The following is a 16,031-nucleotide window of genomic DNA, read 5'->3' as shown; positions in this document are numbered from 1 at the left end:
TATTGATTTTTCTGAATGGTTGCACAGTTCAAATGAAGCACAACAGAACAGTGATGATGATTAAGGTAAGGCACAAGATGTAAACCCTATGATTCACTGCAACCTTTATTCTAAGTGCTAAGCAGAGCTGCCTGAAATTTTTCTTTTTTTTTTTTTTTTTTTATTTTATGATTTGCAAGCATGTGTTTCTACAGTTAGGGCTTACTTTGAAATAGAGCTTTTATTTGAAACTTTTAAGAAAAACTTGAAATGGCTTCAATACCAAGCACATCAATGTAACTGACTTAGAATACAATACACTGAAGAGGAAGAATCTGCAACCAGCAAGTTTGCTGGCATCATATTCATCAAGAAATACCCTTAACTTTCCAAAATATATACACTGTAATACTTTCCTTCTGGTTTGAACAACAATAGAACTTAAAAAATGTGCACAGGATGAGAATTTTCTTTGTACCAACATTTCCAGAGAACTATGACAGGAATCTGATCAGTATACCAATGAATACAAGGTGACTGATGGGAAAAAGACAAAGTTGGTGTTTACAAGAAGTTTAATGGGACTACAGGTGAATCATCTCAGTTCTGAATGGATTTAAAATGCTCTACAATAATTAGGAAAAATACTTGCAAAATGTCCTGTCTTTTTCCTAATTAAACACAATGAAGCACATTGGTCATCTTTATATTTTGTGTGTCCAAGAAAAGGGAAAGCCACACAGAGATCAATCATATCTATTGCTAAAATCTTTGGTTATCTGGGATCCCAGCCATTAATTGCATATTTTTACAGCCTTTAATTTTCATTCTCAAAATTATTTCTAATAAGCTACTTTTCAGATGTGCATTAAAATGATCTTCATTAGAAATCAACAGGGAGAATATGAATCTTTAAATTTTAGATGATACAAGATACTAATTCAAAGCTATTTCATTGTTCTCTATTTATTTATTATGAATAGAATGGGTTTAAATAATACATCACAATTTTCCATTAGTCTTATAGCTAGACATGAATTACTTGTACCTATGAAGATTCTTGCCTGGTAAGTGCTGCCTTGGGCACTGAAGCTCTCCCTAAACCAAATGTGTGAACAAACTTACCAGTAAGCCCCAGGACAACAGATGGTAGCTGCATGTCTCTGCATGTGCACATGTATGAATAACTTAGTGAATACCAATAAACTCAACCCAAATTCCTGAGCACTAGGGCTAAATACAATAAAGTGTCATTCGATCACATACTCTGGGAGACAGATGGAAAAAATTACAAAACTGAAAACGTTGTAAGAAACTGCATGCAGCGAGAGGTACAGAAGAAGCTCTTTGAACATCCCCTTGCACTGCCCCTCACAACATGCTGAGCACATAGGTCCTTCCTACAACTCCTATGTAACAGCACACGCTATGGTGCTGTGCAAATAATCATCAATTACTTCCAATAATAAAATAGACTTGTCTTAGAACAAATGTACAACAGAAGAAACTTCGGGTCGGAGTGTTTACAATGCAGTCATCTCGCAAATTAGAGCTGTATTCTTTTCTTAGCCACAACAGCATAAATCAACAGTAACTTCTCTTCAGCCACTGAAGTGGTGTTTCAGTTTTCCAGTAGTAGAACATAAATCAAACACAACTCTTCAAAACGGGCTACAACTACTAAGTCTCTATAGAAGTTATCTATAGGTAACAATGTCGGGGTGTTTGACAGCCAGAACTCTGCTGACTCTAATGAAAAAGAAATATGAGATAAAGACCACTGAAGGAAGTTGTGTAACAGAAATATTGCTGCTTCCAAATAAATTCAATGAAGATCAGTTAAAATTATATATATATGGCATACAAATACACAAATTTCTTTCTCAAAGAAGGGATACATGTAATTTTTTGTTTGAAGAAGTTTGAAGAACATAAACTAAAGCCAAGGATGTTTCAAAAAATATTCAAGATATACAAAAGAATTAAAGATATCCAGTATTTCCTTTTTTTTTTTAAAGTTTCTTAATGCCCAAAAATTTATCTGATCAAAGAATGATTTCTTTCTACACTCTGGATATACATAAAAACCTATTTTGTAACCAAAAGAAATTATTCTCTAGACACCTGATGGACTAACTGACTCCTGGCAACTGAATCCTAGTTAACATCCCTAAGAGACAGAATCTGTAAAAAAATTTTGCACTGATCATGGGGATAAGAGAACCAAAATTTACTACATGACCTACAAAAAAGTGTAAGGTGAGGACAACATAAAAAGCACTAGAACAAGCTGAAAAGACATGAATGACATCAGGGACTGAGAAACTGTTTTCTCTTGTTTTTCTATGGAATTGGTGGACATGATATAAGAAAATACTTATGTGCAAAAGCAGGTGAAAAACTTAACATTAAGTCTTTTTGATACTGAGCAGTGTAAAGCACCAAAAATTCAGTGGCAGCAGTAAATCGCACAAGTCATATCTTCTTCTTTTTTAAGGGAAAAATCAATTATCATATGAAAAGCAATCTGAGCTTACTCTTGCCTATTTCCTTTTACATCTTATTTCCCTTTTTCTTCTGTGTCTTATTGTTTCCTTCAAAATCTTCTCTAAAATCTTGCCTTGTCCAACTTACAGGTCTATTTCAGCAGATCATATTCTTTCATTTTCTTAAAAAACAAAAGGTAGATTTGCTCTTTCTACTATAGGGTATCAGCCGGCTTCAAGTATCTATAGAATATCTGCTGCTGCGTGTGCAATTCCCTGCAGCAGCCCTTTCCACACCATGGGAGGACCTGCCGTGTCCCCTGGACACAAGCCCACCAGGCTGCTTGAGCTTTGTTCCCACCTCAGTTGCAGGCACTGGTACTCCTGTAACCAGTTAAATGAACATGCCCTGCTGAGGATGCTCAGCAAAGTGAATCAATGTGAAAAGACATCTGTAATCCACCCAGGCCATCGACACCCATTATTACAGCAAGCTGAAAGCGATGTGAGGCAAGGGCTTGCTTGGCCAACATGCTCACAGACATGCTTCAGCACCACAGCTTCATACCAGGGGGATTAAGCCAGTCATGCTAGAGGCGTAGAACATGTAATACAATTTTAGGTCAAGCTACCACTTTCCAACACTGATCATGTGTCTTGCACTGATATCAATGAAGAGAGGGAGACAGTGCTCCAGCTCAAGAGAAGATTGCAACTCAAATGCCTACTTGTATGCTGATGGGCTCCAGCATAACCCCTGCAGTGCAAATGCAGATTGCTCCTCCATTGCTATACCTACTTAAAGTATTACAGCTGAGTGGAGTGACTCCTGTGCCTCATATGAATTCCACTTCCAAACTAGAGTATATATGAAGAGTGGAACATTGTAAGACTTGAAACTTCTGAATGGCATTTTATGAATCTGCCCACTGTGATTAAGAAAGTGACATGAAGTTATTTCATTGTAAGTCACCATAGACGACATTTAGACAGCTGTGCATTGCATTATCTGATGTTAAAAGAAGATACAGAAGAATTTCCAGTAACAAAATTTGAAAGAAGATATTTTTATCTTCAATGAAAGTTTATGCATGCATTTTAGGATCTGTTGCTTTTTCATTTTGAAAAGCCAGACATAAATAAATTAACATAAGCAAAGCTTGACATATTTTGGCTGTAATTATGCACATTAGTAAATGACCAGGAGAATGAACTACGGTTCCACAATTAGACTTCCACCTTTTAAACAAATTAATCACATCATCAAATGAGCAAATACCTGAAATCATACCTGATTTCATGAGATTTCATACCTGAAATCTATTAAATAAAATTCCTATCAACTTTACAGAGAATTCATATTAGGAAGACTAGAGCAATATCTGAACTGGGCCTGCTTTTGGATTCTAAGTAGATCTCCGTATTATTTCTTTCAGATAAATGACTTCTGACAAAAGAAGTCACACTACATGCCTGACTGTGCTTCATGTTTAGCATTTCTACTAATACCACTCTATCCTGATTTGGTTACCTGAACATATCCTTTGATTAATCTTTTTTCCTACGCTTGATGACCAGTTGCTATTAAAGGGAGTGATATCCAGTTATGCATTAAGATAGATGGTTTATTTTATATTTCAGGTCTAGAGGAAATTCAACAGGCACATTTCTCCTTTAATGTTCTTAGAAATGCTACACTGTCAGAAACTGTATATGAAGTCAATGTCCAAGCTACCAAAATGCTACTAGGATCATTCTCCCTTCTGCATGTGTGTCAATCTACAAGAAATCCACCAGAAAACGTCTTAGTCTTTGAATTCTTTAATTTCAGAAACATGCTAAAAATTGAATGGACTTTGTAAATGTAAAAAAAACAACAACAACAACAACAAAAAAAACCAAACCCGCAGAAGACTGCACTTTTTGTAAAAACTTCTCAGTCTGTAGCTTTAGCCTAGTATCCATATGCCAAATATCCTAGGGATTGCCACTGATATTAGGAGATAAGTGACAGTAAATTATTTGGAATAAATAAGAGACTAAGTCAATCTCTTAACCTGGTATGGACTTTCTAAGGCGAGGAGTAAGTTCCTTTATAGAACTTAACAGAATGATTCTGTCTTTGTATCTGCATATAAACTGCATTCAGATCACCTCAGGAAGTCCATCAGATCTAAACATTAATAACATGCACTGTAATTTTTAAGAGCAAAAATAAATAATCACCTGAGCTCCAGTTAGCCTATTCTTCTGCAGAGATACTGGCAATAGGGAAGACAGAAGTCAGAAATTTGCACATTATTCATATCCTTTATAAACAGGACTTATATGAGGAGAGCACAAACCAGGATAATACTGGAAGTACTAACAGAAATATTCATGCTTATAGAAGTCCAAGTACTGACCCCACATAATGTTGGAATTAAAATTAATTTTTTTTACCCACCTGAAGACAAATCCAAATGGCACAACTAACAAAACACAGGGTAATTTTTCTATTCAGCATGACTGAACGCTGCTTGCCATAATAAACCCAATCTGCAAGATAATATGTCTATACTGGCCAAAAGTTACACAAAAAAAAAGTGTCTATTATAATATTTATTAACATCATGTAAAACTTCCCCAAGAGGTTCCCTGAAAAGCTTCTAAGGGCTGCAGATGGACACTGACTTCTGATGCCACTTTGTCACTTACTAGTAGTGATGTAAATGCAGAATCATTTCAACAAACTCAGAAACATTGGAAAGACAGGTATCTGAGTTGCTTAACAGACTTTTTTTTAAGCTTATGATGGCTGTAGTGGGGTGGTCTTTTCCATAAAACTCTTAACGGATATCTACTTCTAGTGTGACTGTCTTCTTATCAATGGCATTAGTCAAACAAAGAGGTTGCTAAAATTCTGTATCAGAGTTTGAACAGTTTAGAGTACAACAGTTATTTTTAATTTAGAGAAGAATAAACAAAACAAAAATTTCTGTATGTGTGATAAAAAAGGCCTGGTTCTATATTTTCCATATATATATATTCCACACATATATATATATATATATCTATATACACATATACACTGAATCCAAAGACAAAACACAAAAGGAATTTTCATCAAAGATTAAAACACAAGTTTCAGCTATTGAAAGTTTTCAGGAAGAAGTATGGAACTTAGAGTCACAATTCCACAGAAATCTTGTATCCTAAAATGAACTCAAATTAATCTGTTCAGACTGGACTCCAAAAGACTCATAAAACCCCCACTTAAATTTCAGCCAGTGCTTTTCGCTGGCTATTGGTCATTCTCTTCCTTTGCGAATACAAAATTTACAGACTTCAGCAACACGAGGCTGGCACATTCTTGCAATTCTTTATGCAGCAATAAATAATTCTCTTCCCATTATAGGCAGTGAAGTGGCATTACCACTGGTAAGTACTGCCTCTAAGGGAACAGGGACTGGTGAGTATTCACGCTGTAGATTCCTAATTATTATTTTAAAAAGGAAGTCACAAGATTTCAATTCATCGCTGTATGCACTGAAGTGTTGAGTCATATCAAAATCATCTACCAGTAGAATTTTCTAATTGAGCTTTCTAAATTGAGAAGTGAAACAAAGGAACAAACAAACAACGAAACATCAACAGCACCACAAATATTTTAGCCTTTTAGAAGCATCCTACATCCTCCACTAAGTAAAAAATAATACACACTGCATGGAAAATAAAATCACCCTAATGGAAATGCTGTGCACATTGTGGAGCAAGAATAGAATAAAAGAAGATATCCGCAACACTTCAAATGGCTTTGATTCTCTTCTATCTTTGCATATAAAAAAGGGGGGAGGTGCATGTGTGTTTTTCAATGTAGCTGCCATTTTCTTGCAGATTTTGTGTTGGCTTTCTGCCAGTGATATTTCTCCTATGATGATATAGGAGAAGAGTCCTCCCCACATCACTACGTCTTACCATTTGATCCCAACTGACAGCATCACACTTGCTTTCCAAGTTAAACTGGACAACTAGTATTATCACAGTGTATGCAGGCATCAAGTTCACTACGAAGAAAGCTGGTTGAAACAATGGAAAGCATGAAATATTTGCCACCTTCTATTAACAACTGAGCTCCTCCTTTGCCCTGAATCCTCAGCTCTAGTTGAAGATCAAGAGGACTGAAGGTATCTGAATGCCTTCCAAGGTCAACCATTACAGAAGCAAATAAATGCAAAGTTAGTTCCACTGAAGGATCTTTATTTTTACATAATTTGAAGTCTGAGGCATTCCAAAATTGCTTCGAAAGTCAGAGCAGATATGCCCTGAATATCAGCATCTGGCATCTTTTTATGTAATAACAGTAAAAAATTACTACATCCAATGTGATCGGAATTTACTAGGTTTCAAGTATCACTATGTTAATATAGAATGAATTTACTACATATACTATAGCTATGTAAAAGCTGTAGTCACATAAGAGACTTATGATCACACTTCTCGTGATCAGTCAAACTGTTATATACTTCAAAAAGTATAATACTTAATAAAAAAAAATTCATCTTTAATTTGTTTAATTATACAGCATTCATATAGGCTGTATAATTCATATACAGCATTCATATATGCTGTATAATAACCAAATGTAGTTAGAAATTGGTTCATATAAGTCTAATACATACATGTTAAAATCAAAAAGGTTAAAAAAATTGCCAACCTGATCTCAGATAGATCCATTTTTTTTAAAAGTTGTTTTTTAAAAATATCATTTTGACCTTGCTTTTCCCTGTGCAGAAATCACTTTAAATCAAAGATCTTACTGCTGCATTTTCAAATTCCAGGAAGTGCCGTAAAACAAAAATACAAATTATGATAGTGTGATGTGTTACAACATTCACAGGTCATGATCTTCCAGGGATACAAATAAATCCTGTCAGTCACTTCCAGCCTGCACCTCACAACAAACAGAAAGGCACAAATTAAGAAACTACTTTGCATTTTTATTGAATAATTAAATTTAATGTACATACTGATATTGATCTTCAGACTCTTGTTTATTGGTAAAGACCAAAGACTATCCACCGCACTGCCGATTCCTAAACTGGGTTGCGAAATCCAGTGGCAGTGACAAATCTCTTACGCGTTATTTCACAGAACTTTTTCCTGGACAAGCTTCTCCATACCTTGAGTGCTACGCTTCACCACTGCCATTACAGCTGTCAGGCAGACAATAAAACAATGAAATGTATCTCCATTTTTCTCATTCTCAGCTGAGAAAATAAATGCCAGGTAAAGCAGGGTTAGGCTGAAAACATGCTGTTACATGAGCCAGCTTTTTGCACGTGCCTAGGTCCAGGTCCCGCTCCAGGGCAGTGGGAGCGTGCCGGCGGGCTCCCCGTGCAGACCAGCAGACTCAGGGTTTGACTCGGGGACATAACGCAGAGCTTCATGCAAGAGGAGCCAAAGCAGCTGCCAAAACAGCTCACACACTGTGGCTTTCCCAGTAAGCTGGGCTTTTCACTTTTTTCTCTTGGCAAGGCTTGCCAATCGGTTGCCTGTTCAGAAACTGGGCGGCAAACCCAAGGGCAGTCCCGGCAGTCCAGAGGCTCCAGGCCTCGCCAGTCTGCTCTTACAGGGCCCCACATTTCCAGAAAAAATTCAACTATACTGCCTCAGTCCTTCTGACATTGTTCATTAAGCTTCTGCAGGTTTTTTAAGTCTCATTATTAGAGGAGCTGAAGAAAAACCAAGGAATGGATATAGCTGTTTTCCACTATAACGCATGCCCTTTCTGTTTCCTAAAATTAATAAAAGTATACGCACAGGTCAGCATCACAAATGATGTTACAGACAAAAGAGTGCCCCTGATGACCCCAGTTTTTCAAGGAGATGAAAAGATTAAGAGATTCGGTTCCCTGATTTCTGGAAAACTTACCGTTGTAGCCCATGCTGCCCAAGTGCCTTCACAGGGACAAATAATTTGAAAAACTATTGAATTAGTTTCATTTTTAGCCCTACACATTTGCCCATCTCCAAGGATATACCATCCTTCACAGTCACAAGGATACGCTTACCTATCACAAGTTCCCTGCTGTCAGTCCTGTCAACAGGAGCATCTAGCTACCCAACCAGCTGTATGACTTTGAACAACCCTGTGTTAAACTCCTAACCACATGCTTCCAGGGCTCTGGATTAACACCTCCTCTATTTTCATTCTGCCTTTCTACTATGCTCTTGAATGAACACCATTTTAAGAATCAGACCTTCCAAGGTCTGCAGAAGGCCGTACAAGAGAGAGAAAGAGAGCTGAGCCAAGGCCACACGAGGCTCTGGACACAGCTTTTCCCTCTTTAGACTTAGGAAGATGTGGAGGCACGGGCATGTGCCACAAGAAAAGGCGGTGTGGCCGCCTTCAAACCATTGTCACAGATCTCTGTATCTGCAAGAGAGGCTAAGCATGGGGATCAACTGGGGCCCATGCTAAGGAGAAAAATCTTCTATTTCCCTTCTGGTTTTGAACCTTGAATTTATTTACTGTGTTGGGAAATGCACTGACACTTGTGCTGTACATTTTCCATATGATCATTAGTTAGAATCACATCAAGGTTGGTTACTTAGACATCTGAGATCCAATTATCCTGTCATTTGCATATGCACAACACCAATTGACTTCAACGAGAGCTGCACGTGCACCACTGATGAATAACTGAGCCTCCTTAACTCAGCTTCCACAAGTCGCCCATCAAAGGGGAGTCTAAACCAGCATTGTGACAAACATATGGAACTTCAAAGCAAAAAGAAGCTAAACTTACGGACACACATCTCCCTGCTTTCATAAAATCCAGGGCAGCACTGGGATTTACGCCTGTACATTGTTTTTTCACCATGTCTGTAGGCAGTACGGTAACTGATCCTAAAGAAAAGAATGAATGGTTGTTACATACAATTCATGGTTCAGAAACAAAACAATATATTTTCTTACACATTTTAAAAAATCAGGTATCAGTAAGAGGAGAGAAAAAAAGCTCAAAGAGACCTTGATTTATCTGTTGCTGAGTTCAAGAGCCCTAGTGGTTCCCCACCAAGCCTTATGCCTGTGGGTGGCTGGGCAGCAGGAAAAAAAGTTAAGGATTTTGGCTACTTAACTAATATGCAAACCAGAACATCGCTGCCTTTGCCATTAGCATCCCCTGTGGAGGATAAATCCTGGCAATACAAATCAGTTTGCTGGGTCATTACAGCTATCAGTGATCACCCTCCCAAGAGTGAGTCAGTTTTCTAGGGGCAGAGATGTCATGAAAAGAGAAGTTCTGGTTAAGGCAAGAGGCAGGAAAGCTCAAGGGAGAGCTCAGACCTCCTGCCGCTCTGCCGAACGCAGCCCTGCAGGGCAGTGGAGAGAAGCAAACGGAGAAATCAGCACATAAACCCGTCAAGAACTGCAGAAAATACAGCTTCCTTCTGACACAAGCAAGTAGTATTTATCAGAACCAGGCTCTCCCACCACTCTCTCTCCTCTCTACTCCCCACCGTGTCTGTAAAACTGTCCCCCCAGCTCTCCTGGCAGCTGACCACAGACTCCACCAAGCAGTAGACACATCCCCACAACACCCAAGACAGTCCGGACTCCCAGCAAAGAACAGCTCGTATATAAATGATGTTCCAGGTAAACAAAGTGTAATCTCTCTTTGAACTCAGAATCTGCTTTTTATGTACTATCCGTACTGATCCATCTCCTCCAGCTGCTGTGCCCCAGGGAGACTTTCCCTGGGGTTCATACTTATGGGCATATTCCTCTGAGGAAAACGCTTCTTACAGCCATCACCAGTTTTTAATCATTCACCCCTTGCTTACTTTCTGCAAGCACAAGGAGTTTCATTTAACAAATCTTCTTTTTCCTTTCAAGTAGCATACACTTTCCCCCGAATATAAGGTTGCAAGTAGCAAGGGGTCTGTCATGACATTTCTGAAGAAATACACCTCACAGAGTCTGAGGAATACAATTTTGTGCATTGCATGCTTTTTCCCAACCTGTTCATTTTCTGTTAGCACTTCATGGGATGATACACCCTGACCTGCTAATAAAACATATGTGGCATTGCTTGGACAAGCATTTTCAAGTTGACACAGACCATAGCAGTCAGACACAGAAGTCACTATAGCTACAATAACCTACATATCATGCTTGACTTTGACAGACACAAAATCTTCACAAATCTACAATATCAGCAGTCTGACAATATTAACAATTAACAATACATCACCTGTGTCGTGTGCACTTAAACCAGTTTAGGATGTCAGTACAACTGGTGTAGTAAATTTGATCAAAAGGATGTGGATATGACTCTTGCACTGTAACTGAATAACTGGGAGAGAGAGAGAGAAAGCAGACAGATTATTGAGAAAGTCCTTTATAGTACAGTCTGATTTAAGTAAGTCTTTTACAGAGTCCTGGTGTAGAAAGGAATAAATATAACAAAATATTCATGTGCAACAAAAACTCACAGAAAGTTCAAGTTTAAGTAACACATGAATCAGCTAACTTTATAAAACAGAAGATATCAATTGAAAGGTTTTTTTTCCACCAAGCAAAGAAAAATATATATGCGGAGAGCCATCAAGTCTCTACTGTGTAATACATTTGATGAAATAGTACTACTAGACATATAAAGAAAAGTAATGTAAGCCTAAATTTAAAAAAAACCAAAACACCTGTGTCTCAAATGACCAGCAAATCGAAGTAGTGTGTAGTACGTGTTCTCCTGTGGCCATAACTTTTATTAACATCACTAGATAGCTGGAAAACTAGTTAAGAGCCAGAAAACAAGGTTTCTTCTGTTATCATACAAAACAGAAAAATCTCACTGGATTTTCTGAGAAATTTCTGTTAAAAACTGTAACTGTATCCACAGGAAAACATCTTTTTTGGTAGTTGAAAGGTCTGCAATGTATTTGGATACTAAGTGGGTGTCAGCACAGAAATACACCTATGTAATAATTACTGAAAAATGATATAACAGTTATGCCATCAAACAGTCTACTCAGCCATAAAAAATTATAAAATATTAAAGTCCATAACCTGTTTTGTTTACTGGCTAATTTTTAACAGAGAATCTTTTTTTTTTTTTCCAGAAATACTGTGCTGAAGTCCTATAATTATTTTCTGCCAAATTATAAGTGCAGTATCCTAGAAATAAATCTACGCTCTGAAGTCCAGAGCCTCCAGAGCTGTCAGCGGAGCAAGAGGAACAGAGCCCTGTTGCAGAAGGGAAAGATATTGAACCATCCTAGAAAACTCTTCAGCAGGCTGTTTGTGCTGGCAGTCAGTCAGTCCTTGATTGCGCAAGGGGGTTAGAAAATACGGGAATGCATGGCAAGTTCCTGCAGTAGGACTAATTCCGAGGACCAGCCAAAACGCTAAGTACGTAGCCCGTCCAGCTTTCACTCACTCACACCCCCTTTGACCTCTCAGCACCTGTTGCAGGGTAACAGCCACAATCTCCTCTTCCTACTGTCATCACCTACACTGAGGGAAAACACATCCAGACCCACTTATTCTAACTGCCCAGAACTTACTCCCTGTTTTTTCCTATGTCCATATGAAGGCAAGCAACCTTAATCCATCCAGCTGTCTGACCTAGTCCGACAAAATGTTGGTGGGGTGCCGATGCTTGCCTGAGGCTCTGTGCTCTTTGTTTGAGGCAGGGCATGCTCTACTCCTTCTTGCTGTGATCACGGTTCATTTGTAAAGACCGTTTTATTACTGGCTGGGTAGATTTAATTAAAGCATATAGCACTGCCAGTGACAGCAGCAGTAAAGAGCTTGTATCTAGGGTTTTACTCATTCACACTTAATGTACCTTTGTCGCCTGGCTCTGAGCAACAGTGTGAATGTTCCATTAAGTTTACTTGGAGTTGCTCCCCATTTCTGAGACTCAGCAGAAGAAGAAAAAAGTTCATGCAACAGAATGGGCATGCTTGCTAGACATATTTTTCTTTCTGCAACCTTTGACTAGTTTGTTTTAAAATACCTTATGCAATATAAATAGTTATATTTGGGGGTTTTTCCCATTTTGCTTTTGCTACATTATAGCTTCCCTCAAAACTACTTTTATCTACAAAAACAGTAAACAAAGCATACACAATATAGGGCATTATCCAGTAACATCATAAACACGTGCCTGAATACTATAAACAGGTACTTAGTATGGTAACTACTTCATATACACATTGTTGTATAAGCCAAATTGTACACAATGGTAGGGGCAGAGACTGCAAATGCTTCACATGAAGCTCAGATAAATTCCTGGGGAAGGTCCTTAGGTGATGATTCTTTTGAGAGAGAGAGACTTTATAAAAAAGTGAATACAAGTTTCAATTTTCTTTTAAAGATTCAGCCATCACAATCGCATATAAGTGTACAGTGGCTTAGCAGCAGTCCCAGTGATTAAACATAAAATGCAGTTTCCCTTAAATGCAGGAAATACTGATGTCCTCAAGTGAACAGTTATACTGTCTCAGGGACTAGCTGATCACCCATGCATAATAATAATAATAATAATAATAATAATAATAATAATAATAACAACAACAACAACAACAACAACAACAACAACAATAATAATAATAATAATAATAATAATAATAATAATAATAATACCACCACCATAAGGCTTGGTTTCACTACTATAACCTTTACACAAGAAAAGAAGTACAGCAAATGCTTGTGGTTCAACCTCTCCTACCCATTGTGGCGTTCTCCTTGTAATTAATGTGAAACTGAGTGAACAAACGAACCAACTAAATTGATGAATTTCTTTCTGTATCTTATAAATTTCTGAACCTCAGAAAAAATTAACAACAAATCTTTTTTCAGTTTTTGTGAATGTTGAATAGGAAAGAATCAGCATAATAAAGTTTGGCCAAACTCCAATATGGTTAATTGTATTTTGCTTATGTAAAAGCTTCTTTTCACTTAAATTGAAAAACAGCTATTTTTATTCACTTCTTGTACCCAGATGGTTGTGTAATATTGCTGGTGCCACAGTAGTGTTTTTTGCATCCTAACCCCTACTGCAAAGATGACTGCATTTCAGCCCAGTGTGAAACAGCCTTTTACTTATCCAACTTACCTTGCCCACGCAGTAATGCAAAATTTTTTTCCCAGTTCACGACTCAACTAAAATCTTTAAATAATTTTAAATATGCCAAGTAAAACAAAACAAAACAAAATTATTACAATCGGAATTCATGTCATGTATTTTCCAGAAGAAAATATTACCTTTCCCAGTGGCTACACACATTGGGATCTTCCAGATTCAAAGATAAAGTTGTCCCCATCCAAAGGTACAGGAGTATGACAGGGAAGCCAAAAAATGAGTTCAAATGAAGAACCATCTTTCCAAAAAGGTGGCTGTGAGAAAAAATATTTATAATACATTAACAGTATTACAGAAAGGATAAAGGAGCTAAAACTATTGACCCATATACAATCAATATATATAATATAAAGCAACAGGTACTTCAAGAAACACACACTGCTTGCCTAGCAGCAGCAATATCACACCCGTTTTGGAAGAAGAACCCAAATGGCATAGTTTCACATGAGTGGCAGGGGGTCAGTCGCTGAACAAACTACATTTTAGAGGTCCCGCTGTTCCATCAAATTGCAGGCAGCCAGGCTCAGTCTCTTTAGTGATGGTTTGTCCACAGCAAACGACAGAGCTGCAATTTAAAAGAAAGGCTGGCATTTGCTCAAGACCGCAAGAGTAGAAAGGTTCGGCTGATGACACACCGTCAGAAATCCTGCATGTCACTTTTACTCACAGGAAGGGTTTGTGCTACCCCATTCATTACCAAGAGCACCCCCAATTCCTGCAGCCTATGCTGACCTCTTTTAAAAACCCCAGATGCTGCCCCACCTCAAGCAGCACCTTTTGTAAAACACTCTTCCCCCAAATTACAGACTGACTCCATTACGTGGCCTCCCAAAGGATGCCTGAGGACCCAGGGCCCCTGCCAGCAAGGGGGGTGATGCCCAGGGTCTGCTTGGGAAAGGCTGCACCCTAAAACCCAGGCACTGCCTCGACCTGGGCACCTCCATAAACTGCCTTCCTACAGGGCCCAGGCAACAGCATCACGTGGAGAGATGCAAGTCAGAGGAACAAAAAGCAATATAAAGATGTTCTGCAGGACTCAGGGGGTGGTGGTGTTTATTTTTTAATGCAAGTATAAAAGTGAAATTATATATATGCATGAATACTCCTTATCAGTTCTCAAAGATGCTAAACAACACTATTGGAAGGCGCAATGCAAGCTTAGGACTTGCAAAAAATGGCATGGTGCTTTTACTAACTAACCTATAATTCTCACGCAAAACAAATTAATTAATCAGGGGAAGGGTCTAAATGACTTTGCTTTACATTGTTAACAGACAGCATCATATGTTATCCTGCATTGTTAGTGCTCTTCAAAGTTGAATTCCCAATACAGTTTGCAAAAACACCCCCTCCTCTGCCAGCTGTACAATTCCCAAATAGAATAAACATTCTGCTCTTAGAAAAAGTTATTGTAATAACATAAAAATCTGAAAGATTATCCTAACACTTTGACTAGTCTATCTTTGTTTTCAAGCAAATGATCTTAATTTTCATACCGAAACACTTAATCCAATCTGCCATTAATCCACAAACGCCAGAATGAATACTAGTAATAGGTAACTTGTAATGATTTAAGCTACTATATTTCCCTTTCAGTCAACATTTGACCTTATATCCTCATTTTCACACAAATTTTAACACTATATGGCTACAGAGATCACCACAAAAAAAAAAAAAAAGATATCATTGAGTCTAATATGTAGTATAATAAGAAAATAATTCCCGATAAATATGTTTGTTTTGAAATAATACAAATACTTCGTTAAAAGTAAATTATTCAGAAACAGAAATTTCTTATTTTAAATGTTATGGAACAAAATAAAGCAAACCACACCAATAACTTTATTTTAAGAGAAAAAAGTCCACTTTGTGCCATAAAAAAAAAAAAAAAAAAAAAAGAAATAGTCTTACTTTACAATACCTTCTTCAGAAGTCAACATAAAAAAGCTCACAAAAAGAAACTATTATATTTAAGCTATCTGAGGACACAGAGATGATCCCAATTTGCTAAATACCTCTTGAAAAATCAGGGCTGCTGAAAGATATTTCATGGTCTGTAACTGTTTCTCTGCATGCACACTGCATAGCAAAGTAGTCAATGTGCAGTTGTTTAAAAAGCAGTAAAAGCAGCTGTATTTTCAGCTAATAATTTCAAAAAAGTTGTGATTTCCCTCATTGAAAATAGTCACTGCTATTATGCAGACTGTAAACTTTATTTCCTTTTTTCTTTTATGCTCCACTTCAGTAACTTTCCTTTTGGATACATTTAACAAAATTTAAAATTAAAAAAAAAAAAAATCATTTGCATGAACCCCCTAGTGTAAAACTTGATTGCATTCCAGATCTTTTGCTTAATTATTAAGGAAAATCAAAACAGAAAATCAGTACAACTGATTAGCATTGCTAAAGTGTTTATATTAGCAATAAAAAA

The 16,031-nt window shown here is 37.5% G+C and overlaps 1 protein-coding gene across 4 annotated transcripts in view; it reads right to left on the bottom strand.

The window, feature by feature from the left end:
* MEGF10 (multiple EGF like domains 10) overlaps positions 1-16,031 on the bottom strand; it is a 112,070-nt gene that overhangs the window by 71,205 nt on the left and 24,834 nt on the right. For all 4 annotated transcript variants that reach the window (XM_030005237.2, XM_030005235.2, XM_030005238.2 and 1 more), the window contains exons 2-4: positions 13,723-13,854; positions 10,706-10,807; positions 9,257-9,357 (exon numbers count right to left, since the gene is read on the bottom strand). In XM_030005237.2, the coding sequence (XP_029861097.1) occupies positions 9,257-9,357; positions 10,706-10,807; positions 13,723-13,838 (319 nt within the window). In that variant the 5' untranslated portion in view covers positions 13,839-13,854. The remainder of the gene's footprint in view (positions 1-9,256; positions 9,358-10,705; positions 10,808-13,722; positions 13,855-16,031) is intronic.

The sequence above is a fragment of the Aquila chrysaetos genome, chromosome Z (assembly GCF_900496995.4).
Source record: "Aquila chrysaetos chrysaetos chromosome Z, bAquChr1.4, whole genome shotgun sequence".
In the NCBI taxonomy this organism is placed as follows: Eukaryota; Metazoa; Chordata; class Aves; order Accipitriformes; family Accipitridae; genus Aquila; species Aquila chrysaetos.
Note: the sequence above shows the minus strand (reverse complement) of the source record. Positions and strands in the feature narration are given on the sequence as shown.